This window comes from Pelodiscus sinensis, chromosome 8, assembly GCF_052426305.1.
Source record: "Pelodiscus sinensis isolate ZL-2025 chromosome 8, ASM5242630v1, whole genome shotgun sequence".
NCBI lineage: Eukaryota > Metazoa > Chordata > Testudines > Trionychidae > Pelodiscus > Pelodiscus sinensis.
In genome coordinates, this window is record NC_143059.1 from 73,818,908 (window position 1) to 73,842,993 (window position 24,086).

General features: G+C 68.8%; 1 protein-coding gene across 2 annotated transcripts in view; it reads right to left on the minus strand.

The window, feature by feature from the left end:
- Positions 1 to 15,086, minus strand: part of LDB1 (LIM domain binding 1) — a 35,454-nt gene extending 20,368 nt beyond the window's left edge. For both annotated transcript variants that reach the window (XM_089780259.1, XM_075934491.2), the window contains exon 1: positions 14,882 to 15,086. In XM_089780259.1, the coding sequence (XP_089636385.1) occupies positions 14,882 to 14,906 (25 nt within the window). In that variant the 5' untranslated portion in view covers positions 14,907 to 15,086. The remainder of the gene's footprint in view (positions 1 to 14,881) is intronic.
- Between the last annotated feature and the right edge of the window lie 9,000 nt (positions 15,087 to 24,086).

Here is a 24,086-nt window from a genome sequence, read left to right on the forward strand (position 1 = left end):
TCCTGGCAGCGGAATACCCCACCCGGGGCAGACCTGCTACGACAAAGCCACCGTCTGGGTGCCTCTCCCCTGGGCCCGGCAGGAATGGGGGACAGGGCCAGGCACTGAAGGGGGGGGCAGATGCAGCCTGCGCACGTTACAGAGCTCAGGGTCTTGCCCCACACGCTGCACCCAGCTGATACAAGCGAGGCCGGAGCTGCTGCGCGGGGGCGATAAGAGCCAGGCACCCCCGCCCCGGCGGTGACCAGCTGCAGCGGAGGGGCGAGGCAGGAGCTAGTCCATGTGCCGCAAGCACAGCGGGGTGGGAAATGGGGGGGGCACGTAGAAAACAACCATTTTTTTTCTGAGACTTGTTGGGTTTTATGTTTAGAAACCCTGCGTCTTTTCCAGCTTTCAGCGCCGGCAGCCACATCCCCCCCATGGAAACGCGAGCAGGCTAGTTTCCAGTGTCCCAGCCCCAGCCAGTCAGTCTCGACAGGGCTCCGAAGCCAAACACCTGCACGGGGTGGTTACACCCCGCCGGGCCGAGCCGGGTCGCAGCGCGGGGCCGGGGCGGCTGCGCTCTGGCCAGCCTTTCGGCTTGAGATCTTGTGGGCCTCTCAGTCTTCCCCTGGGGCCACGCACGCCAGTCTAGACGGGCAGACCCGAGCTGTAGGCAGGACACCCCACCCCCGAGGGGTAGCATGGGTCTTGCTAATGTCATACGTGCCGCACTGAGTCCCCCCCCCCCGCACACACTCCGTACAGCTGGGGAAGGGGTTTGCTGGCAGAGCGGGAGGCTCTTAAAACACCCGCCTATTTGCCGTGCATTTTGGGGCGCCCACCACGGCATCCCTGACACGGTGCCAGGCCAAGCAGTGCAGGTGACAGGCAAAGCAACCCCCCGCCCCCGCCCTCACAGGCACAAACCAGTCCTCCCGTCACACCCCAGCAATGATGCTATCCGCCGCCCTGGCTCCAGGGGTCTGTCACAGCCACCAGCCGGGCGGAGTCTGCAGAGCTGGAGCTAAAGGTCTGGGCTGTCCGGCTCCGCAGAGGCCGGGGGAGGGGGGCGCAGAGCAGCCCAGCCCACGCGTGGACACCCCTCCGCGTGGCTCACCCGCTGAGCGAGTGTAGAGCCCCGTGGGCCTCGCTTTCCACACCCCGCTGCCCACTGTGGGCTGGGGCACAGCCCTGCAGGCAGGAGCCGCCCTGGCCACCCGTCTGCCCCCGGCCTGGCGCTGACAGAACCGGTCAGTCTGCCCGGCCCCTCTGCTAACGGCAGGCGGGGTATTCGCTGGGCAGCACGGCCCATGGAACCTGCAGACCCCGCCCCGCCCGGAAGCTGCCAAAAGGCCACTGAGCAGCCCACCAGCCGGAGAGGCTGGGACGGCCCCGTCGGGCACCTCGTCCTCCCAGAGCAGTAACGGGCTCCCCTAGGGAAGAGGTGGCAGTAACGGGACCCAGGGCAGTGGGCACGGGGCAGGTTCTTTGGGAAGTGGGCAGGGCTACCCTGCACAGCCCCTGCACACCCCTACTCCTAGGCTATGGCTTGTGCCCTGCCTCCGCGCCAGCCTCGGGCACCACCGCCAGAGTCTCCTGGCTCCGCTTTGTGGGCACGCGCTTGTGCACAGGTGTTTGCACGGACACGCGCACACGTGTCTAAACCCCACGCTGCCACGAACGGCGGGAAAGGGTCGTTAAACGCAAGCCAGGCCTGGGCACTGAACGCTACCAACATGCAACACATCCCATGGACGAAGCTGCAGTTCAGGGGACCCAGGGGCTGCGCCTGACTCCGCCACTGTCCGGCTGGGTGACCCTGGCTACCTCACGTCCCCGGTTGGTGCCTCAGTTTCCCCTCCAGCACTCTGTCACCATGGCCTGGGCAGGGCCCGGCTGTGTGTGCGTGATGCCCAGCCCAATGAGACCGCCCCCCCCACAGTAACAGCAAGGGCAGGGGCCGTGGACCAACGCACCCCTGCAGAGACGGGGCTTGAAACGCAAGTTCCCCCTTTGGAAGAGCCGGGGCTGAGGCCCCGCGTGCTGGTCACATGGCGCAGGCGGGCACGCGTGTGCATTCGCACACAGATGGGTGCTCCAGGACACTGCAACCCAGCGACTCCCCCCAGGGCTCAGCGGCCCTCGGTGGCTGCTCACGTGGCCCTGCCCGGCTCTGACACAGCAGGGCCAGTGGCTGCTGCAGCCCCAGCTGCTTACGGTTCCAGCGGAGTTAATAATTAAAGAGGCGCTGGCTGGAGGGGGGAGGTGGGATGCAGCTGGTGAGGGGCATGCCCATTCCCCTCTTTGCCCCCGCCCATGAGAGGCGCTGGGGCCCCTTCCTCAACTTATGGGGGCAGCCCCTCCACAGCCTGCATCTGCCCCATGCATTCTGGGTGTGCGGAGCCCAGAGGGGGCCAGCAAGGGGGACTGTGGACACTGCAGCTAGCCCTCCTACCCCCCAGGGGCAGCACCCCTAGAGCGTGGGGTCCCTCATCTCACAGGTGCAGGACACCTCTCGGCCAACCCTGCCCGTGCTGCTGAAATGCGGCCACCTCTGGGGTGAAGCACAGCAAGCAGCTGCCCCAAGACCTGCCAGCCCAGCCTCACAGCTGGGGACTTGGCCCACACTGCAAGGCTTGGGCCCCAGGCATGGACCTGGCACTGGAACGGAGGTCTGCCCCACCCTGCAGCCAGCGCCGGCCAGGCTACCAGCTGGCTGCCCCCTCCTGGCAGAGGGCCTCTGGTGCATGGGGCCCAAGGGGCTACGGGCAGCGCCAAGCCCCGCACCACCCTAAGCCTTGCGTCCTTGCAGGCACCAGGCGAGTCCAGAGCCCCCGTCAGCCCTCGTGTCGGGAGCCACAGCAGCCAGACGCCCCTTCCTGGGGACTGGCCTGCACAGCACGCCCCCTCCAGCTAGGCACAGACCATCCCCGGCCACCCACACGGCCAAGTCCGCCCTGGCAAGGTCACTCCTGCTCCCGGGAACCTGGGAACAAAGCCACCCTGCGCGAGCGCCAGCCGGGACGGGGCCCAGCACCCCACTGCCCAGCACCCCCTCACACAATGCCTGGCATTCAACGCCTCCCTCCCCCGCTCTGTGAGTACAGTCCCTCCCAGCTGTGTCCACTGCATCGGTGACCCCATCACCTGCCAGGCCAGGCTCATGAGTGCAGGAACAGCGGAACTCACTGCCACATGAGAAGGAACAGAATGGGCCTAATGGCGCTGAGCACAGAGATTGAGATTATGCACACACAGGACTCGGGCACACAGAGACAACACACGGCACAGACCCAGACCCAGACCCACCCACACGCCCCCACACACACACACACACACACACACACACGGCCCAGGCATGCACACACACACCCTGCTCACAGTCACATACAAAAATGAACGATCCACATGCCCCTTGCCCCAGCAGAGAAGCGGAGAGTGGCTGTTCTGTGGCGAGGGGCCCCCATACTGCAGGGCCGGGGACACAGAAAGCACCCACACAACAGGGTCCCCATGAGCCACCTGGCAGACGACACACCTGGGCGTACCCAGCTGTTTGGATGTCAGCGAGCTGAGGCCAAGGGGGACCCAGACAGCAGAATGCGCTTGGCCTGCCAAAGGCCCCTCGCCCAGGCGCATTAGCAAAGTCGGAGCAGAGGCTGGGGCTCTCACGGTCCATGGACGGGAACGTGCTGGTTTTGGACTGCAAGGGGCGAGCAGGGGGTCCCTCCGGGTCTGTACCGGACCAGGGCTGCTCAGCCACCTGGAAACGGGGGTGAGCGGCAAGGGAGGGGCAGCGTTCCGGGGCACACAAGCAGGCCGAGTTACAAAGGGATCTCACAGCGCGGGATGCCCGGGCAGCCAATGGACACAGAAAACTCAGCTGACGAGCAATGCGCTCTGCAAAACCCAATCCCCGCCCCGCACACAAAACCAGGGGTCCAAAGCAGCTGGGGAAAGCTCTCTGAAAACATGCGCTCCCTGGGCAGCGGCAGCCAGCAACGCGGACAGGAGGTTCAGCTCCGTCAGGGAAGGACAGAGAACGTGCCCGAGGGTGTCGTGGTGCCACGACAGAACTCCACGGGAACAGCAGCCACGTGGCGGGCAGGTCCGGGTGTCCCATCTCCAAGTGGGAAAAGTACAGCGCGGGGGAACCGCCACGAGTAAGGGCAGGGAGCAGTGTCCGGAGGAGAGGTGAGGAGCCGGGCACTGCGTAGGTCAAGTGCCAGCCAAGGGGGCTGCGACAGAGGGCTACAGACCCACAGCTAGTGCGCAGAGCGCGAGGCGGGACGTGGGACTCGCCCCTTTCTGCCGCACAAGAGCCGGGGGGCACCTAGCCACAGTGCCAGGCAGCCGGCTGAAAGCAAAGCCACGGCCAGGCTGCTGCACGCAGGGCACTGCCAGCCCGGGGAGCTCCCGGCCTGGGCGGGTGTGAAAGCCACAAGCGTGACAGGGCTCAGGAGAAGTCAGCAAGTCACTGGACGGGAGGGCTGCTGCCAAGACGCTCAGGAACACAACCCAAGCTCTGGGTGGCCTGGGATCTGCCTGCCAGAAGCCGGGAATGGGGGTCGGAGGGATCCCTGTATAACTCCCCGTCCTGTCCATACCTGGGCTACACGGACCACTGGTTTGCCCCAGCCTGGCCACTCTGGTGGCTTTACACCGTGCCCTGACGATCGGCCAACGCAGCGCCACGGGGGACCCGGGCTGCGGGGCTCTCGGAGAGCGTCCGCCCGGCAGCGTTGGAGGAAAGGACCCAACGCCCCTGGGCGCCTGCCGCGGGGTAGGGGAGCACTGCTCTCAGGCCGGGCACCAGAGGCTTTGTCTGGTTATTCTGGTCAGCGGCTGGAGCCCAGGCGTGGACAGACCCCTGCAGCGACACACCACAGCCATCCCCAACTCCCCCACCGCATCGCCCGCCAGGCGGAGACGGCTCGGCCCTGCCGAGGACCCAGCCACCAGCAGCCGGGCTCCGGCAATTAACCCTTCAGAGCCAGCGTCTCCGCGTGCCAAGGGAAGAATCCCCACGTGGGCGGGGCCAAGCGCCTGGGGGCTGAGGAGCCGTGAGTCACGGGGAGGTGCCCAGAGCCATCCCAGCTGGGGCTTAGTCACCTTCACCTCCGCCAGGGACAGCCCCATCCGAGCAGCGCCCACGGTACGGGAGGGGGGATTCTCCGCAGCTGGGGCCAGGCCCTCAGGGGAGACAGGCCTCCTCCCCCCCTCCCTCTCCCTGGCTGTTGGCAGCGAGCTCGTCCAGGCTACGGCTGCTTCTGATTAGATCCGTCGCACAGCGGGGCCCCAATGTCGGGGGGGGGGGATCCGCGCTGCTCCCGGCACAGCAGGGCCCCAGTCTTGGCTGGGGGGATCCGCACTGCTCCCGGCACATTGGGGCCCCAGCAGTGGTTGGGGGGCAGGGGATTCATGCTGCACCCAGCACATGGGGCCCCAGTCTCGGTCGGCGTCGCCTGGCGCTGCTATTGCCCCCTAGAACTGGGGAGCTGCAGGGACCCCAGGAGCCGTGCACAGATGGGAACAGGCTCTGGCCGCTTGCGAACTAGGGATGTTACGTATCGGTTAACTGACTAGTTCATTAACCTCACAAATTCTTATCGAGCAGTCGACTATTCCATAGTCCCCAGGCAGCCCCTGTCCGGGGGTGGGGTCTGAGCTCCTGGACCTGGCACGCGCTGCAACTGAGCCAGGCTGCCTGCCTGCCTGCCTGGCTCCTAATGCTCTTTAAATGCAGAGCTACAGCATGGGTAGGTCCAGGACCCAGCACAAGCCAGGACTGAGCCAGGCTGCTAAAAAATTTACTTGGGGGGGGAGGAGGGGAGATGCCTGTAGTCTACAGCATTAACCTACAAGCTTTTGCCCATCGGTTCACAGACTGCACTATTACATCCCTACTGCAAGTATCCGAGGGCGAGTCGTGTTAGTCTGAATCTGCAAAGGCGGCGAGGAGTCCTGCGGCACCTTAGAGACTCACTGCAGTGTGGGAGCATCCGCTTTCGTGGGCAGAGACCCACTTGGTCAGATGCATGCAAACAGCACAATTTCCACATGTGCATCTCCCAGAACCATCCACAACCACCTGTTAAAACCAGGCCCCCTCCGTGCGAACGGCAGCACTGCCAGGCTACACAAGGGGGAAACTGAGGCACGGGTACTCGCCCAGAGTCGCACTGCAAGTCAGACCCTGATTCCAGTTCTCCGCTCTACCCCATTCCCCTCCCAGCACTGGGAACAGAACCCAGGAGTCCTGGCTCCCCGTCACCCCTGCCTGAGCCACCTGAGACTAACTCCATCAACTACAAATACGCATATTTAATTTGGCTTTTGCATCCCCCCCGAGGGCAAGCCAGGCTCCAGGGTTCCCCAGCATCCGTTATGGGCACGGCTGGGCGGCGGAGTGCTCCAAGCTGCTCTCCAAATATAGCAGCAGCAACCAGCCCCATCAATAATGTAGCACTTCCGTTTCCTCTGGCTGCTGCTTTCCTGCGCCCGACACGCCTGCCCTTCCTGCGGGGCAGCCGGCTGAAGGGGGCCTGCTGCCCCCCCGGGGCGCCTCACCAGCACCTGGCCACCCCAACCACAGCCTGCACCCATGCACCCCGCCAGGGGGCCTGCAGGATGGGGCGTGGCCCTGAGCCCAGCGGGCCCCAACCGGCTTTTGTTTGCATTTTGCACAGAGGCGCAGCAGCTCTGCAATCCGCTGCCGGTCCCCAGGGCTCAGTTCTGCTGTGCGGGTTTCCCTCTGGTCCAGCGTCGCTTGCGGCCCCCTCAGACAGGCCGCAGAGCCCAGGAGCAGAGAGCCTGCCCTGGGGTTCACTGGCCTTCCAAGGGGGAGGCGCTGCCCGGCACAGCCTGTGGCAGCAAACTCACCGACGGAGCCAGGCCCAGCAGAGAACACCAGCACGGCAAGGAGCGTGTGCACTGATGGAGGGGGAACCCGCAGGCTTCCCGGGAAATCCTGGGACCCCCATCACACCATCCCTGCAGCCCCCGCCCCAGCCCTGCCAGTGCCCCTCGCTCCCACCCGCAGCCCCCGCCCCAGCCCTGCCCCCTCCCCCCCACCCGCAGCCCCCGCCCCAGCCCTGCCGGTGCCCCTCGCTCCCGCCCGCAGCCCCCGCCCCAGCCCTGCCGGTGCCCCTCACCCCCGCCCGCAGCCCCCGCCCCAGCCCTGCCCCCTCCCCCCCACCCGCAGCCCCCGCCCCAGCCCTGCCGGTGCCCCTCGCTCCCGCCCGCAGCCCCCGCCCCAGCCCTGCCGGTGCCCCTCGCCCCCACCCGCAGCCCCCGCCCCAGCCCTGCCGGTGCCCCTCGCTCCCGCCCGCAGCCCCCGCCCCAGCCCTGCCGGTGCCCCTCGCTCCCGCCCGCAGCCCCTCCCCCAGCCCTGCCGGTGCCCCTCGCTCCCGCCCGCAGCCCCTCCCCCAGCCCTGCCGGTGCCCCTCGCTCCCGCCCGCAGCCCCTCCCCCAGCCCTGCCAGTGCCCCTCGCTCCCGCCCGCAGCCCCTCCCCCAGCCCTGCCAGTGCCCCTCGCTCCCGCCCGCAGCCCCTCCCCCAGCCCTGCCAGTGCCCCTCACTCCCTCCTCCGACCCTGCCAGTGCCCCGCAACCCCACCTCGTCAAGGTGCGCATGAGTGTACAACTGCACGTGCATGTGTGCGCACGAGCACAGTCGTGCACAGTCGTGCAGGCAGGCCCGGGAGGGGGGTGCTGCGTAGTCACACAGGCGGGGCAGTGTCTGGTTTGGACTCGCTTGTTACCCAAGGCCAGGCACCGGCCCACCAGTGAGGCTGTGGCCCAGCCCCTCCCCAGGACATGGGCTGTACCCGGCGGTGCCCAGCAGGACCCCGCGCTCCCCCAGGGCAGCAGCTGCGCCCTGCAGACAGACTGATAACAGACCCCCCCGACCAGGAGCGGGGAGACAGGGAGCCTTTCACGCTCCCCTGCCAACACCCAGGGCCCGTGCGTACGGCCCAGCCAGGGCTGCGGGCCCACAGGCCCGTTTCCATGGACGCAGGGGACCCACGGCTGCAGGCAGCTCAGCGCGTGTCACCCGCGGGGCCCCGGGAATCAGTGAGGAGCCGACGAGGCACAGGCCTTGGAACGCCCCTCAGGGACCCCGCTCTGCCCCGCTCCTGGGCCCCTCGCCGCCCGTGCGCACTGCTGCAGCCCTGGGCCCAGAGGCCATGGGGCAAGCCCCACCGCGGGGGAGCCATGCGCGCCGGCTGCTGTCTCAGAGACCTCGGGCTGGGGGCAGGGGACACGCCTGCTGCCAGGAGGTGGGTTTCCCCAGGGCACGTCGCCGGGGGAGCCAAGCGGGGGGGAGAGGGGCCTTGCCAGCATGCGGGGCACTGAGGGGCCCTGCCCTGCCCCTCGGCTCCGACAGCCGCTCCACCCTGGCGCTGCCCGGAGAGACACCCGGCAGCTGCTCCTGCCACCTGCAGGCCACGCCGCCGGGATGGCCTGGGATCGCCCAGCAAGGCAGGGAGCCCCTCCCCTGCTTGCACTGCATTGGGGGCGCTTACCCCACTCCTGCAGCTGAACCCCCCCGGCACATGGCCACGTGCGTCCAGCTGCAGGATCGGGGCCATTTCTGGGCGGGCTGGCCAGACTGCAGAGGAGCAGCAACGCCCCAGTGCTCTTCGCCGCCCGCCAGGCCGCAGGGGGCCTCGCGCTGCCCCCCGGAAACGCAGACCCAAAATCCAGTGGGGGAAGGAAGCTCAGAGTCACAGCGACCCGCCCACGGTCCCACGGGGCGTCTCCCGCGGCACAGCCTGCCTCCGCTCTCCAAGGCCACCGCAGCCCCCTCCCTCAGAGACACCCCCATTGCTCCCCAAAACATGCCCTGCTCGCCCAAACCACACAGCCCCCTCCCTCGGAGACACCCCCATTGCTCCCCAAAACATGCCCTGCTCGCCCAAACCACACAGCCCCCTCCCTCGGAGACACCCCCATTGCTCCCCAAAACATGCCCTGCTCACCCAAACCACACAGCCCCCTCCCTCGGAGACACCCCCATTGCTCCCCAAAACATGCCCTGCTCGCCCAAACCACACAGCCCCCTCCCTCGGAGACACCCCCATTGCTCCCCAAAACATGCCCTGCTCGCCCAAACCACACAGCCCCCTCCCTCGGAGACACCCCCATTGCTCCCCAAAACATGCCCTGCTCGCCCAAACCACACAGCCCCCTCCCTCGGAGACACCCCCATTGCTCCCCAAAACATGCCCTGCTCACCCAAACCACCGCAGCCCCCTCCTTCGGAGACACCCCCATTGCTCCCCAAAACATGCCCTGCTCGCCCAAACCACACAGCCCCCTCCCTCGGAGACACCCCCATTGCTCCCCAAAACATGCCCTGCTCGCCCAAACCACACAGCCCCCTCCCTCGGAGACACCCCATTGCTCCCCAAAACATGCCCTGCTCACCCAAACCACACAGCCCCCTCCCTCGGAGACACCCCATTGCTCTCTGCTTTGCTGTGGCAAGAGGCGCTGATCCAGTACAGCTCTTGCTAGGGCTAACAGGGGAGCTCCAAGTGTGGGAGGAAGGATGGTCTAGTGGTTAGAACACCTGGGGTCTCTCCCTGGCTCCGCTACTACATCCCTGCGTGACCCTGGGCAAGTCACTGACATGGCCAATGTTGCTCCCGCCTCCCAGCAGCTCCCTGAGATTCTGGCCCCAAGGAAGGCCCAGGCGGGAGGAGAGAGCAGCCCTGCTCCCTGAAGCCTCCCCCCGCCCCGCCCCCGCCGCCCGTGACTCAGTTACCATGGGACGAGTCCCCAGCGAGCACTATGGAAACTGCCGCCCCAGGGGTCAGGGCTCAGCCTCCCTCCAGCTGTGGCAGCTGCGAGACGTCCCTCCGCGGGGCGGGGGTGAGTGCACACGGTCACGCTACTGCCCTCAGCAGGGGCCACGCCTGCACGCCCCTCGCCCCACGGGGGGCTCTGCACCACAGAGCACAGGGCTGGCCGCGTGGATCTCCGCCGTGCCAGCGGGCACAGAGCTCTGCTCCCCTCGCCACCTGAGCCGCAGGAGAATCCCCACCCCGTTAGCCATAGAGGGCCTATGACCCCCGTGCAATCCCGATCCCGCTCAGACCCTGGCACGGACCCACCTGTCACGAGCACTGCCGATGGAAGAGGCGGGCGCAGGAGGGCAATGAGCAAATGTTACCCTGGGCCCCTGGAGGGTGGGGTGCCTCCCGAGCCCCTATACACCCTGCAAAGGGAGGGGCTCCCTAGGGAGAGCGGCGCGCCGGAGACCCCAATAGCCAATCCCAGGCAGGAAACTCCTCCAAGTTAATGCAGCCCCAGAGCGCAGCCTGGGCCCAGCGGCTCATTAAATGTTTCTGGCTGGCAGGCGGCCAGAGGCAGAGGTTGTTTGTTCTTCTCTTCCCATAAACAGCCCGGGCAGGGCGGGGAAATCTCTCGCTGCTTTTCCAGCCCTGTGCGGGGAGGGAGGCAGGGCCGGCCATTGCACACGCATGCACACGCGTGTCTGCCTGCTCCCCGCTGCCTCCCTCTGCCACCAGCCCCCCACCCACCCCAGATGGGGAGGGGAAGAGGACACGGCTGCTCTGGGAGGCCTAGGAAAGAGAGGCAGCTTCCCTTGCGGGGGGGGGGGGGGAAGAGGGGCAGCCTCCGTGACCCCCCGCCCAGGACTGTGCACGGCATGCGGGCGAGGTCTCTGCAGCACGGGGGCCACACCTGGGGTGGAGGAGCAGGCGGGATGTGCCCCCCCCGCGTAAGGGCCTGCCTGTGCCCGCTCTGCGGTACCCAGGGGCACTGCCCTCAGCGGCCTTGGCTCCCCTGGGGTGCAGCAGGGCCTACTGGCGCTGCCCGGCCGGACTGCCCCCCGTCCCAGCGGGACAGCAAGCCCTGGAGCCATGGGGGCAGGGCTGCCCCCCCCCCCCGGCTGTGCGGTGCCTGGGCCGGGGGAGGGGGGCGTCTCCGCCGGGGCTGGCCCTTTAACGGCTGCCCGGGCTGGCAGGGAGGCTCACGTGACTTTCTGCTCGAGGAAGCAGGGCTCTGGCAGCTTCCAGGGAGCTGGGGGAGGCGGATGGGGGAAGGGGCCGCCTCGAACCAGTGCGGGGGAGGGGCAGCGGGCAGGCAGCACGGGGCCCCCTGCCCCAAGAGAGGGGGGGCTGGCTGGCCGGCCCTGGGGCTGCACGGCTGGAACGGGGCCCTGCTGAGGGGCTGGCCCCGAGGGGCCGCTGTGCTCAGGCGCCCTCCCCCCCCAAGTGCACCCTAGTGTGGGGGTGTCTGGAGCAACGCCGTGCCAGGGGCCCCCGCTGGCCCCGTCACAAGGCAGGGAGTGCTCTGTCCTCGCCCCCCCCCCCCCGCTATCCCCACTGGACAGGGGGAAATGAGGCACGGAGCTGAAGTGACTCACTCAAGGTCTCACAAGGAGTCTGTAGCAGAGCAGGGACTGCCTAGGGCCCTGTCCCCCCTCCCCCATCAGCCCTGGACAGGCCCTTCTCTGGCAGGGAAGGGCAGCCCAGCGGGCCAAGAGCTTCCAGGCCAGGCCCAGGGGCCACCAGCTAACACCCCATGATGGGAAGGGATCTCTGCCTTCCGGCAGGGGCATGCTGGGTTTGGGTTGGGAGGGAGGGGGCAGGCAGTGTGCCCTGTAAGCTGAGTGCTTGGGCGGCCACTCAGGAGAGATTCTAATGCCGCCCAGCTGATGAACAGAGCGCCCACAGCCAGGTTTGTGTTTTTCCGTGTGGTGCATATCCAAACATGCCCTGGTGCACATAACAAAATTTATACCACATGCGGACAGAAAAAAAACTGCCCACGGCTGGAAAAGGTTAGACGGAAAACTGGTGGAAGTGTGACTGTCCCCCCCCCCACACCCCTGCCAGCTGAACCCTAACAGCGTCAACCAGCAGTGCTCTTTGCCCCCATGCACTGTGCCCTGCAGGCTCATGAACAGCCACCGCCTGCACTGCCCAGACAGGGCAAGAGAAGGCAGGGAGCAATGATCAACCCCTCACCCAGCTCCCCAACACCCCACATGCCTGCACCAGCACTGCCCACAAACCCAGTGCCCCCCCCAGCTCCGGCCCAGTGCACACTGCTCCAGCAGCCCCGCTGTCGGCCCGGCCAGGCGGAAAAGCCCCTCGGGCCCAGAGACTCCCTGCAGGGCAAGACCGCCAAGCCGGGAAAGGGGGCCAAAAGCCTGGCTGGGACATTGCTGCAGTTCTCCCCACACACTGTCACCAGAGGCCACTTGCACCCAGCCTGTGCCCTGGCCCTGCCCGGGCAGCCTCGCCAGGCGCTCTTGGGGCAGCAGAGGAGGATGGGAAGAGCAGCTGGCAGCCCCTTCGCAGCCAGGTGGTTACAACCGTTTCCTGAGCCAGGGCTCGTTGGTGCCCGCAGCTCCACCCCCAGTGCAACGCCGGCATACCCGGTGCCATAGCGCCCCGGGCACCACCGGCCCTCCCCAGTGCAACGCCGGCATACCCGGTGCCATAGCGCCCCGGGCACCACCGGCCCTCCCCAGTACAACGCCGGCATACCCAGTGCCATAGCGCCCCGGGCACCACCGGCCCTCCCCAGTGCAACGCCGGCATACCCAGTGCCATAGCGCCCCGGGCACCACCGGCCCTCCCCAGTGCAACACCGGCATACCCGGTGCCATAGCGCCCCGGGCACCACCGGCCCTCCCCAGTGCAACGCCGGCATACCCAGTGCCATAGCACCCCGGGCACCACCGGCCCTCCCCAGTACAACGCCGGCATACCCAGTGCCATAGCGCCCCGGGCACCACCGGCCCTCCCCAGTACAACGCCGGCATACCCGGTGCCATAGCGCCCCGGGCACCACCGGCCCTCCCCAGTACAACGCCGGCATACCCAGTGCCATAACGCCCCGGGCACCACCGGCCCTCCCCAGTACAACGCCGGCATACCCGGTGCCATAGCGCCCCGGGGCACCTCCGGCCCTCCCCAGTACAACGCCGGCATACCCAGTGCCATAGCGCCCCGGGCACCACCGGCCCTCCCCCAGTACAACGCCGGCATACCCGGTGCCATAGCGCCCCGGGCACCACCGGCCCTCCCCAGTACAACGCCGGCATACCCGGTGCCATAACGCCCAGGGCACCACCAGCCCTCCCCCAGTACAACGCCGGCATACCCGGTGCCATAGCGCCCCGGGCACCACCGGCCCTCCCCAGTACAACGCCGGCATACCCAGTGCCATAGCGCCCCGGGCACCACCGGCCCTCCCCAGTACAACGCCGGCATACCCAGTGCCATAGCGCCCCGGGCACCACCGGCCCTCCCCAGTGCAACGCCGGCATACCCAGTGCCATAGCGCCCCGGGCACCACCGGCCCTCCCCAGTACAACGCCGGCATACCCGGTGCCATAGCGCCCCGGGCACCACCGGCCCTCCCCAGTACAACGCCGGCATAACCAGTGCCATAGCACCCCGGGCACCACCGGCCCTCCCCCAGTACAACGCCGGCATACCCAGTGCCATAGCGCCCCGGGCACCACCGGCCCTCCTCCAGTGCAACGCCGGCATAGCCGGTGCCATAGCGCCCCGGGCACCACCGGCCCTCCCCCAGTGCAACGCCGGCATACCCGGTGCCATAGCGCCCCGGGCACCACCGGCCCTCCCCAGTACAACGCCGGCATACCCAGTGCCATAGCGCCCCGGGCACCACCGGCCCTCCCCAGTGCAACGCCGGCATACCCGGTGCCATAACGCCCAGGGCATCACCAGCCCTCCCCCAGTACAACGCCGGCATACCCAGTGCCATAGCGCCCCGGGCACCACCGGCCCTCCCCAGTACAACGCCGGCATACCCAGCGCCATAGCGCCCCGGGCACCACCGGCCCTCCCCCACTCTGGCATACCCCTCACAGTGCCAGAACGCCTCACCCAAGCCAGGCCAGGGGCCCCACCTCCCACTAGAAACAACTCGAGCCTGGCCCTGGCTAGGACCTAGCAGCCCAGAGCGCCCCACTTCTATCCAGCCCCCATGCTCGGGGAGGTGCCAAGTCCAGCCTCCCCACCCCCCATGGGGGGGAGCATCGCCCAGACAGCTCCCCTCAAGGGTGCAAGTCCCAACCCCCCCCGCCTCACGTTGGGGGACCAAGGCCCAGCGGCCCCGTTCCCCGTGAGGGGGTGCAAAGCCCCGCCCCCCCACACCGCGCTGGGGGTTCAAGACCCACGCAGCTCCCCCGCCCCAGGCTGGGGGGAGCAAAACCCCAACCCCCGCTTCCCGTGGGTGGTGCAAGACCCACACAGCTCCCCCTGCGGGGAGCAACCCCCGGCCCCGGCCCCCCCCGGGTGCAAGCCCCCCCAGCCTCCTGGGGGCTGCAACCCCCCGGCCCCCCCGGGGTGCAACCCCCCGCCCCCGGCCCCCCCCCGGGTGCAAGCCCCCCAGCCTCCTGGGGGCTGCAACCCCCCGCCTCCGGCCCCCCCCGGGGTGCAAGCCCCCCCAGCCTCCTGGGGGCTGCAACCCCCCGCCCCCGACCCCCCCCGGGGTGCAAGCCCCCCCAGCCTCCTGGGGGCTGCAACCCCCCGCCGCCGGCCCCCCCCGGGGTGCAAGCCCCCCCAGCCTCCTGGGGGCTGCAACCCCCCGCCGCCGGCCCCCCCCGGGGTGCAAGCCCCCCCAGCCTCCTGGGGGCTGCAACCCCCCGCCCCCGACCCCCCCCGGGGTGCAAGCCCCCCCCCAGCCTCCTGGGGGCTGCAACCCCCCGCCCCCGACCCCCCCCGGGGTGCAAGCCCCCCCCCAGCCTCCTGGGGGCTGCAACCCCCCGCCGCCGGCCCCCCCCGGGGTGCAAGCCCCCCCAGCCTCCTGGGGGCTGCAACCCCCCGCCCCCGACCCCCCCCGGGGTGCAAGCCCCCGCCCCCCCCGGGGTGCAGCCCCCCCACTCACCAGGGCATGCGCACCCCACTGACATCTTCACATGCCCGGCCGGGCCCGGCAGCTCGGCGGCGCCCGGCGGCGGGACACGAGCCGGCCCCGAGCGGGCCCCCGGCGCACGCGCTGCCCGCGGCGCTGCTCCCACGCGCGGCCCCCCGGGGGCGGTCACGGGCGCGTGACGCAGCGCGGAGCAAACCCGGCCGGAGCCGGAGCCTCTGACATGGCGCGTGTGCGGCTGCGCGCGCGCCTGCGCCGGCGGCCGGCGGGCGGGGGCGGAGCCGGCGGGCGCGCGGGCGGGAGTGCGGCTGCGCGGGCGGCGGGGCGCGTGCACGCGCGGGCGGGCGAGCGGGCGGGCCCCACGTGGGCACGCGTCTGCGTGCCCGTCCGCCGCGCCTGGGTGCGTGCACGGGTGTGTGTGACAGGTGTGTGCACGGGAGTCGTGTGTGTGTGTGTGTGCACGTGCATGGGTGTGTGAGACAGGTGTGTGCACGGGAGTCATGTGTGTGTGTGTGCACGTGCATGGGTGTGTGAGACAGGTGTGTGCACGGGAGTCGTGTGTGTGTGTGCACGTGCATGGGTGTGTGAGACAGGTGTGTGCACGGGAGTCGTGTGTGTGTGTGCACGTGCATGGGTGTGTGCGACATAGGTGTGTGCACGGGAGTCGTGTGTGTGTGTGCACGTGCATGGGTGTGTGAGACAGGTGTGTGCACGGGAGTCGTGTGTGTGTGCGCGTGCATGGGTGTGTGTGTGTGCACGTGCATGGGTGTGTGAGACAGGTGTGTGCACAGGAGTCATGTGTGTGTGTGCACGTGCATGGGTGTGTGAGACAGGTGTGTGCACGGGAGTCGTGTGTGTGTGCACGTGCATGGGTGTGTGAGACATAGGTGTGTGCACGGGAGTCATGTGTGTGTGTGTGCACGTGCATGGGTGTGTGAGACAGGTGTGTGCATGGGAGCCCTTTGTATGTGTGCACGTGCATGGGTGTGTGAGACATAGGTGTGTGCATGGGAGCCGTGTGTATGTGTGCACGTGCGTGGGTGTGTGAGACGGTGTGTGCACGGGAGCCCTTTGTATGTGTGCACGTGCATGGGTGTGTGAGACATAGGTGTGTGCATGGGAGCCGTGTGTATGTGTGCACGTGCATGGGTGTGTGAGACAGGTGTGTGCACGGGAGCCCTTTGTATGTGTGTGCGTGCATGGGTGTGTGAGACATAGGTGTGTGCATGGGAGCCGTGTGTATGTGTGCGCGTGCATGGGTGTGTGAGACATAGGTGTGTGCATGGGAGCCCTGTGTATGTGTGCGCGTGCATGGGTGTGAGAGACATAGGTGTGTGCATGGGAGCCTTGTGTATGTGCGTGCGTGCATGGGTGTGAGAGACATAGGTGTGTGCATGGGAGTGGTGTGTATGTGCGTGCGTGCATGGTGTGAGACAGATGTGTGCATGGGAGTCGTGTGTGTGTGTGTGTGCGTGTGCATGGGTGTGTGCAGGAACATAGATGTGCATGTGTGTGCGAGACAGGCGTGTGCATGGGTGTGTGCGAGACAGCGTGTGCATGGGTGTGTGTGGGACGTAGGTGCATGCATGGGTGTGTGCAGGTACACGCACACCCCACTGGAACAGTGACAGCACCAGGGGTGGACACACACATGGCCCGTGCTGTGGCAGCCCCTGCCCATGGGGGTTGGTTCAGCTGACCCCTCTGGGCCTGGAGCAGCAAGCAGGGGGTGGGCCGCACTGGAGCCGAGGGACAGTGGGCCCAGCTTGGCTGCCTGGTGTAAGAGGAGCCGCTAGCAGGGGTGGAAGGTAGAGGGGTGCTGGGGGTAGCGGGGGGAGAAGGGAACGGGCTAGGGGGGCGGAACGAGGAGGGCGGCCGGCAGCATAGGGATCAGAGAGGAGGGGGAGCAAGCTGGAGCCACAGGGCGGTAGAGAGGGCTGGGCCAGGCCCGCTTCTCTGGTCACTGGTCCTGGTTGCTCCGCCAGTCCCTCTCACCCACTGCCATGGGCCCTCGAAACCACCTCAGCCCCGCGCAGTGCCCGGGGGAACCCGGCTGGATCCTGTGCCCCGCGCAGTGCCCGGGGGAACCCGGCTGGATCCTGTGCCCCGCGCAGTGCCCGGGGGAACCCGGCTGGATCCTGGGCCCCGCGCAGTGCCCGGGGGAACCCGGCTGGATCCTGGGCCCCGCGCAGTGCCCGGGGGAACCCGGCTGGATCCTGTGCCCCGCGCAGTGCCCGGGGGAACCCGGCTGGATCCTGTGCCCCGCGCAGTGCTGGGGGGGAACCCGGCTGGATCCTGTGCCCCGCGCAGTGCCCGGGGGAACCCGGCTGGATCCTGGGCCCCGCGCAGTGCCCGGGGGAACCCGGCTGGATCCTGGGCCCCGCGCAGTGCTGGGGGGGAACCCGGCTGGATCCTGTGCCCCGCGCAGTGCCGGGGGGGAACCCGGCTGGATCCTGTGCCCCGCGCAGTGCCCGGGGGAACCCGGCTGGATCCTGTGCCCCGCGCAGTGCCCGGGGGAACCCGGCTGGATCCTGGGCCCCGCGCAGTGCCCGGGGGAACCCGGCTGGATCCTGTGCCCCGCGCAGTGCTGGGGGGGAACCCGGCTGGATCCTGTGCCCCGCGCAGTGCCCGGGGGAACCCGGCTGGATCCTGGGCCCCGCGCAGTGCCGGGGGGGAACCCGGCTGGATCCTGTGCCCCGCGCAGTGCTGGGGGGGAACCCGGCTGGATCCTGGGCCCCGCGCAGTGCCCGGGGGAACCCGGCTGGATCCTGGGCCCCGCGCAGTGCCCGGGGGAACCCGGCTGGATCCTGGGCCCCGCGCAGTGCCCGGGGGAACCCGGCTGGATCCTGGGCCCCGCGCAGTGCCCGGGGGAACCCGGCTGGATCCTGGGCCCCGCGCAGTGCCCGGGGGAACCCGGCTGGATCCTGGGCCCCGCGCAGTGCCCGGGGGAACCCGGCTGGATCCTGGGCCCCGCGCAGTGCCCGGGGGAACCCGGCTGGATCCTGGGCCCCGCGCAGTGCCCGGGGGAACCCGGCTGGATCCTGTGCCCTGCGCAGTGCCCGGGGGAACCCGGCTGGATCCTGGGCCCCGCGCAGTGCCCGGGGGAACCCGGCTGGATCCTGTGCCCCGCGCAGTGCCCGGGGGAACCCGGCTGGATCCTGGGCCCCGCGCAGTGCCCGGGGGAACCCGGCTGGATCCTGTGCCCCGCGCAGTGCCCGGGGGAACCCGGCTGGATCCTGGGCCCCGCGCAGTGCCCGGGGGAACCCGGCTGGATCCTGTGCCCTGCGCAGTGCCGGGGGGGAACCCGGCTGGATCCTGTGCCCTGCGCAGTGCCCGGGGGAACCCGGCTGGATCCTGGGCCCCGCGCAGTGCCCGGGGGAACCCGGCTGGATCCTGTGCCCTGCGCAGTGCCCGGGGGAACCCGGCTGGATCCTGGGCCCCGCGCAGTGCCCGGGGGAACCCGGCTGGATCCTGGGCCCCGCGCAGTGCCCGGGGGAACCCGGCTGGATCCTGTGCCCTGCGCAGTGCCGGGGGGGAACCCGGCTGGATCCTGTGCCCTGCGCAGTGCCCGGGGGAACCCGGCTGGATCCTGGGCCCCGCGCAGTGCCCGGGGGAACCCGGCTGGATCCTGGGCCCCGCGCAGTGCCCGGGGGAACCCGGCTGGATCCTGGGCCCCGCGCAGTGCCCGGGGGAACCCGGCTGGATCCTGGGCCCCGCGCAGTGCCCGGGGGAACCCGGCTGGATCCTGGGCCCCGCGCAGTGCCCGGGGGAACCCGGCTGGATCCTGGGCCCCGCGCAGTGCCCGGGGGAACCCGGCTGGATCCTGGGCCCCGCGCAGTGCCCGGGGGAACCCGGCTGGATCCTGGGCCCCGCGCAGTGCCCGGGGGAACCCGGCTGGATCCTGGGCCCCGCGCAGTGCCCGGGGGAACCCGGCTGGATCCTGGGCCCCGCGCAGTGCCCGGGGGAACCCGGCTGGATCCTGGGCCCCGCGCAGTGCCCGGGGGAACCCGGCTGGATCCTGGGCCCCGCGCAGTGCCCGGGGGAACCCGGCTGGATCCTGGGCCCCGCGCAGTGCCCGGGGGAACCCGGCTGGATCCTGTGCCCTGCGCAGTGCCGGGGGGGAACCCGGCTGGATCCTGTGCCCTGCGCAGTGCCCGGGGGAACCCGGCTGGATCCTGTGCCCCGCGCAGTGCCCGGGGGAACCCGGCTGGATCCTGGGCCCCGCGCAGTGCCCGGGGGAACCCGGCTGGATCCTGTGCCCCGCGCAGTGCCCGGGGGAACCCGGCTGGATCCTGTGCCCTGCGCAGTGCCGGGGGGGAACCCGGCTGGATCCTGTGCCCCGCGCAGTGCCGGGGGGGAACCCGGCTGGATCCTGTGCCCCGCGCAGTGCCGGGGGGGAACCCGGCTGGATCCTGTGCCCCGCGCAGTGCCGGGGGGGAACCCGGCTGGATCCTGTGCCCCGCGCAGTGCCCGGGGGAACCCGGCTGGATCCTGTGCCCCGCGCAGTGCCCGGGGGAACCCGGCTGGATCCTGTGCCCTGCGCAGTGCCCGGGGGAACCCGGCTGGATCCTGGGCCCCGCGCAGTGCCCGGGGGAACCCGGCTGGATCCTGTGCCCTGCGCAGTGCCCGGGGGAACCCGGCTGGATCCTGGGCCCCGCGCAGTGCCCGGGGGAACCCGGCTGGATCCTGTGCCCCGCGCAGTGCCCGGGGGAACCCGGCTGGATCCTGTGCCCCGCGCAGTGCCCGGGGGAACCCGGCTGGACATTGTGCCCTGCGCAGTGCCCGGGGGAACCCGGCTGGATCCTGTGCCCCGCGCAGTGCTGGGGGGGAACCCGGCTGGATCCTGTGCCCTGCGCAGTGCTGGGGGGGAACCCGGCTGGATCCTGGGCCCCGCGCAGTGCCCGGGGGAACCCGGCTGGATCCTGGGCCCCGCGCAGTGCCCGGGGGAACCCGGCTGGATCCTGGGCCCCGCGCAGTGCCGGGGGGGAACCCGGCTGGATCCTGGGCCCCGCGCAGTGCCCGGGGGAACCCGGCTGGATCCTGGGCCCCGCGCAGTGCCCGGGGGAACCCGGCTGGATCCTGGGCCCCGCGCAGTGCCCGGGGGAACCCGGCTGGATCCTGGGCCCCGCGCAGTGCCCGGGGGAACCCGGCTGGATCCTGGGCCCCGCGCAGTGCCCGGGGGAACCCGGCTGGATCCTGTGCCCTGCGCAGTGCCCGGGGGAACCCGGCTGGATCCTGTGCCCTGCGCAGTGCCCGGGGGAAACCGGCTGGATCCTGGGCCCCGCGCAGTGCCCGGGGGAACCCGGCTGGATCCTGGGCCCCGCGCAGTGCCCGGGGGAACCCGGCTGGATCCTGGGCCCCGCGCAGTGCCCGGGGGAACCCGGCTGGATCCTGGGCCCCGCGCAGTGCCGGGGGGGAACCCGGCTGGATCCTGGGCCCCGCGCAGTCCCTGGGGGAACCCGGCTGGATCCTGTGCCCTGCGCAGTGCCCTTGCAGAGGACGTTGAGCCCCACAAGGAAGCCTGGCTGCAGCGCCCCCGTGGGGGTAGAGGAGCTGGGGGGCTCTATCCCTGGGGCCCAGTATCCCCACTGGGGCTGCCCCTGGCCCAACCGCGGCCCCCCCCCCCCCGCCTCTGCAGGGCCCAGTTCCCCTGAAGCCAGCAGCATGGGGCGGGATGGGAGCCCCCAGAACCCCTGGGGGTGTCTCCCTGGGCAGGCAGAGGGCGGGGCCGGAAGGACAGACTGACGGACGCCAGGAGAGAGGACCAGCGCTGCGGGGGAGGAGGCAGCTGGAGAGTCCATCCCCGGCCTGTGGCTCTTCCCAGCCTCCGGCCCTGCGCTGCCTCCCTGCAGTCCGCGCTGTGCTCCAGGGCCGGCCAGGGACAGTGCCCGGGCAGCTCCCACCCTCTGCGGTGCCGGGGCCCGGATCTCGCGCTGCTCGGCCCTGAGCCCCAGCCCAGCTGCCAGAGCCTCCCCCAGGAACCGCTGTGCCAAGGAGGCCATGGGGAGCCGGGCCCCGCCAGGGCGACTTCCCGGCAAGCCCCTCCCTGCCGCTTCTGGGCCACTCCTGCTTGGGGCCAGGCCAGCCTCTGCTGGCTCAGATGTGTAGGGTTGGGGGGGCTGGAGCCTGTCCCAGGATAGCCAGTGGGGAGGGTCCCAGATTTGTCCTCGCTCCACCAAGGGGCACCGGTGCCACCTCTGCCCTAGAGATCTAGGAATTGCCAGGCTGGACTGGATCCACACCGCCCTGCCTCCGCGCAGACTGGGCCAGCACCAGCTGCTGCACAGGAAGCTGCAAGATGCCACCTGATGGGCACTTCTGGGAAATCCAGCCCCGGAGGAGGTGGGGGGGGGGTTTCTCCCTGATGGTGCAAGTCCAGGGCTGGCTCACGACCTGGGGCAGGAGTGTTTGTGCCCCTTCCGCCTCCCCCGGGATGCCATTCGGGGCACTCACTCATTAGCCACAGGAACGCCTGGTCCTTTTTTTGGAAACCTGCCCCCGGGATTCCTGTGGCAGTGAGTTCCACAGGATAACGGGGACTGGTCCAAGCCCTTCCTTGTCTCAGCTGTCAGTCTTTTGCCGGGTCATTCCAGGGGGCCAGGAGCAGACCCTAACCCAGCCAGCCCAAAGGGCAAGTGACCATGGAGGGCTGCAGAATGAAATGGCCCTTTTCATTCTACCTACCCCTGTGCCATGTTGTCACCTCATGAACTGCGGCCCAGTTTCCATGGACGGGTTTGGATGCAGTTAGTGACCTGCTGAGAACTGCCTCTGGAGAATCTGTTGTGGGAACTTTTAAAGCCACCTCGTAACCGAACCCCCATGTTAAACTTTGCTCTGCCTGAGCTCTGGCAGAGTGAGCTGAGTGTGAAGTGGGGTGGGGTGGGAAGGACTCAGGCCCTGCAGCCAGCCTGTCTGGAGAGCAGCTGCCAGCACCGCCTTGACAGCAGAACAACGCAGGGAGCCCTGCAGAGAACCCACCCAAGAAAGAGACAAAAGGCCCATCAAGGAGAGAGGATCAAAGTCCCCTCTGGGGTTAGATGGTGACTCCTGGGCAGGCAGGGCCCTGGGGCCGTGGGGCAGGACAGGGGCCATGGACCTAAACATAGACAAAGCTGGGTGCAAAACTACAGAACTGGGTCTGTTGGTTCCACAATCATCCTCCAGGAGCAGCAGGGCCCCTGAGCCGACCCAGCTCCTCCCCTCCGGTCCAGACTGCCTGGCCAGGGAAATAGAACGAGCAGCTGAGGCTGGGAATTATATCCCGTCTGTAGCACTGTGTGCGCACGTGTGTGTGTGTATTGTGCATGAGCATGTGTGTATTGTGCACGAGTGCATGCACACGTGTGTGTGTGTGCATTGTGCACAAGTGTGTGTATTGTGCACGAGTGTGTGTGTGATGGACAGACGGTATTAGCAGCTAGGGACAGACAGTGAATGCTACAAGTGGGAAAACACTGGGGAGGCCCCATGGAGCAGGGACCCGGTGCGTTGCAGGGCTGTAGCGTGAGCAGCTCTCCTGCCCCGCACAGGTGCACCTGGGAGCTCACCTGCTCCCTTCGCTGCAGCCCCGCTCACCACCCGGCAGTGCCGGCGGCAGGGGCTGTGTCGTTGCAGCAGGCAGCAAGCCGGGGCGCCAGGGGTCGGGGCGCGTGCGAGGCCATTTGCAGCCATGCCGAAGCCCCTTTGCACGGGGGGGCAGGGGCCCTGGCAAGGGGCCACTGTCAGCACTTGGGTCCCGCCGCAGCCTCCAGCACAGCCCCCTGCCATCCCTGGGGCTGCTCCCAGCCTGGGTCAGCGGGATGAGCTGCCTGGGGTCTCAGCTGCCCTGCCCCAGCATGACAAGGGGTGGGTCCTGGAGGGGGGTTTGCTCCCCCCCCACCCTGCCATTTCCCAGAGCAGGATCAGGCCCAGCTGAGGCCACAGGGAGGCGCTTGCTGGGGTGCAGCAGAGGCGCCTGGGTTGTGAGGGGCCCTCAGTACCCCCTGCCCGGGGCTGCCCCCTTTCTTAGGGCTGCAAGTGCTTGGGGAATAGACGTGAGGACAGCCTGGGGGGCATGGCCCCTCCCTCCCCAAACTCAGCGGGGGGGGCTCTGAAGCAGCGGGGAAGAGGCTATGGGGGAGCCTTTCCAGCCCCAAAATACAGAGCCCCCCCATGCACCCAGCCCCTCAGCTCCAACACCCAGAGCCCCCGTTTCCCAGTGCGCAGAGCCTGGGGATGGTAAAAGACCAGCCCCCCAGAAGGCAACGCTCACCGCCCCCAACAGCCACTCAGGTCACCCGGTCAGAGCGTCGCACGCCAGCCCCCTGCTCGCACCCACCCGCTGCTCCAGGGCAGGCGCCTTCTGCGTTTTCACCAGGCGTGACCTGTTAATGCCCCAACTGCAAAGGGGGAAGCGTGCAGGGCCCGCAGTGGGACACACGGACTGTGGGACACACGGACTGTCCGTGGGGCAGCCTGGAGGGGGGGACCACACGAACACCCACATAGCACGGCACGGCGCACTGACGTTTTCTGGCAAATCCATAGAACCCAGGCCAGGAGGGCCGTCGCGCAGCCACACCTTGTAAGTTCACATCAGAATTCAGGAACGTCACAGCGACCAACCCTTTAGAGTTGACAGACGGACGGACGGACGGACAGACAGACGGACGCGCCCGCTGGGAGTTGCTGAGATGGGTTTTAGACCCTCCGATCTGCATAAGGAGCGGGGCTGGTTGTGGCACAGGTCAAGTGGGAGCGTCTAAGGCAGGAGTAGAACCTAAGGCCGGGGCTTGCCTAGATCCGGCCCCTGAGGCTCAGGGCTCCCCCTCACAGAGTTGGAGCGCAGAAAATCTACCAGGCTGGCCCCAGGAGCGGCCCGAGGCCGGCTGCAGCAGCTGGTGCCCCAAGCGGAAGGCGCGATCGGCGTCCCCACCTGCATGGCCATCAATGGCCGTGACGTCATCATTGGGTGCCCCGGGCCAGTGTCGCCCTAGGCGACCACCGAGTCTGCCTAGGCTCATGGGCTGCCCCTGGCTGGGCCCCTTTAGGCTCTGGTGTGTGAGGGAAAGGGCGGGAGTGGGAGAGTCTTTCTCCTCAGTCAGATGCCATATTTATCAAAACAAAAGGAATTTTTTCTTCACTGAGCACAGACAACCTGTGGAACTCCTTGCCAGAGGATGCAGTGAAGGCTAGAACTTTAACATCAGTGAGGGTTTTTTTTTTGCAGGGCTCGGGA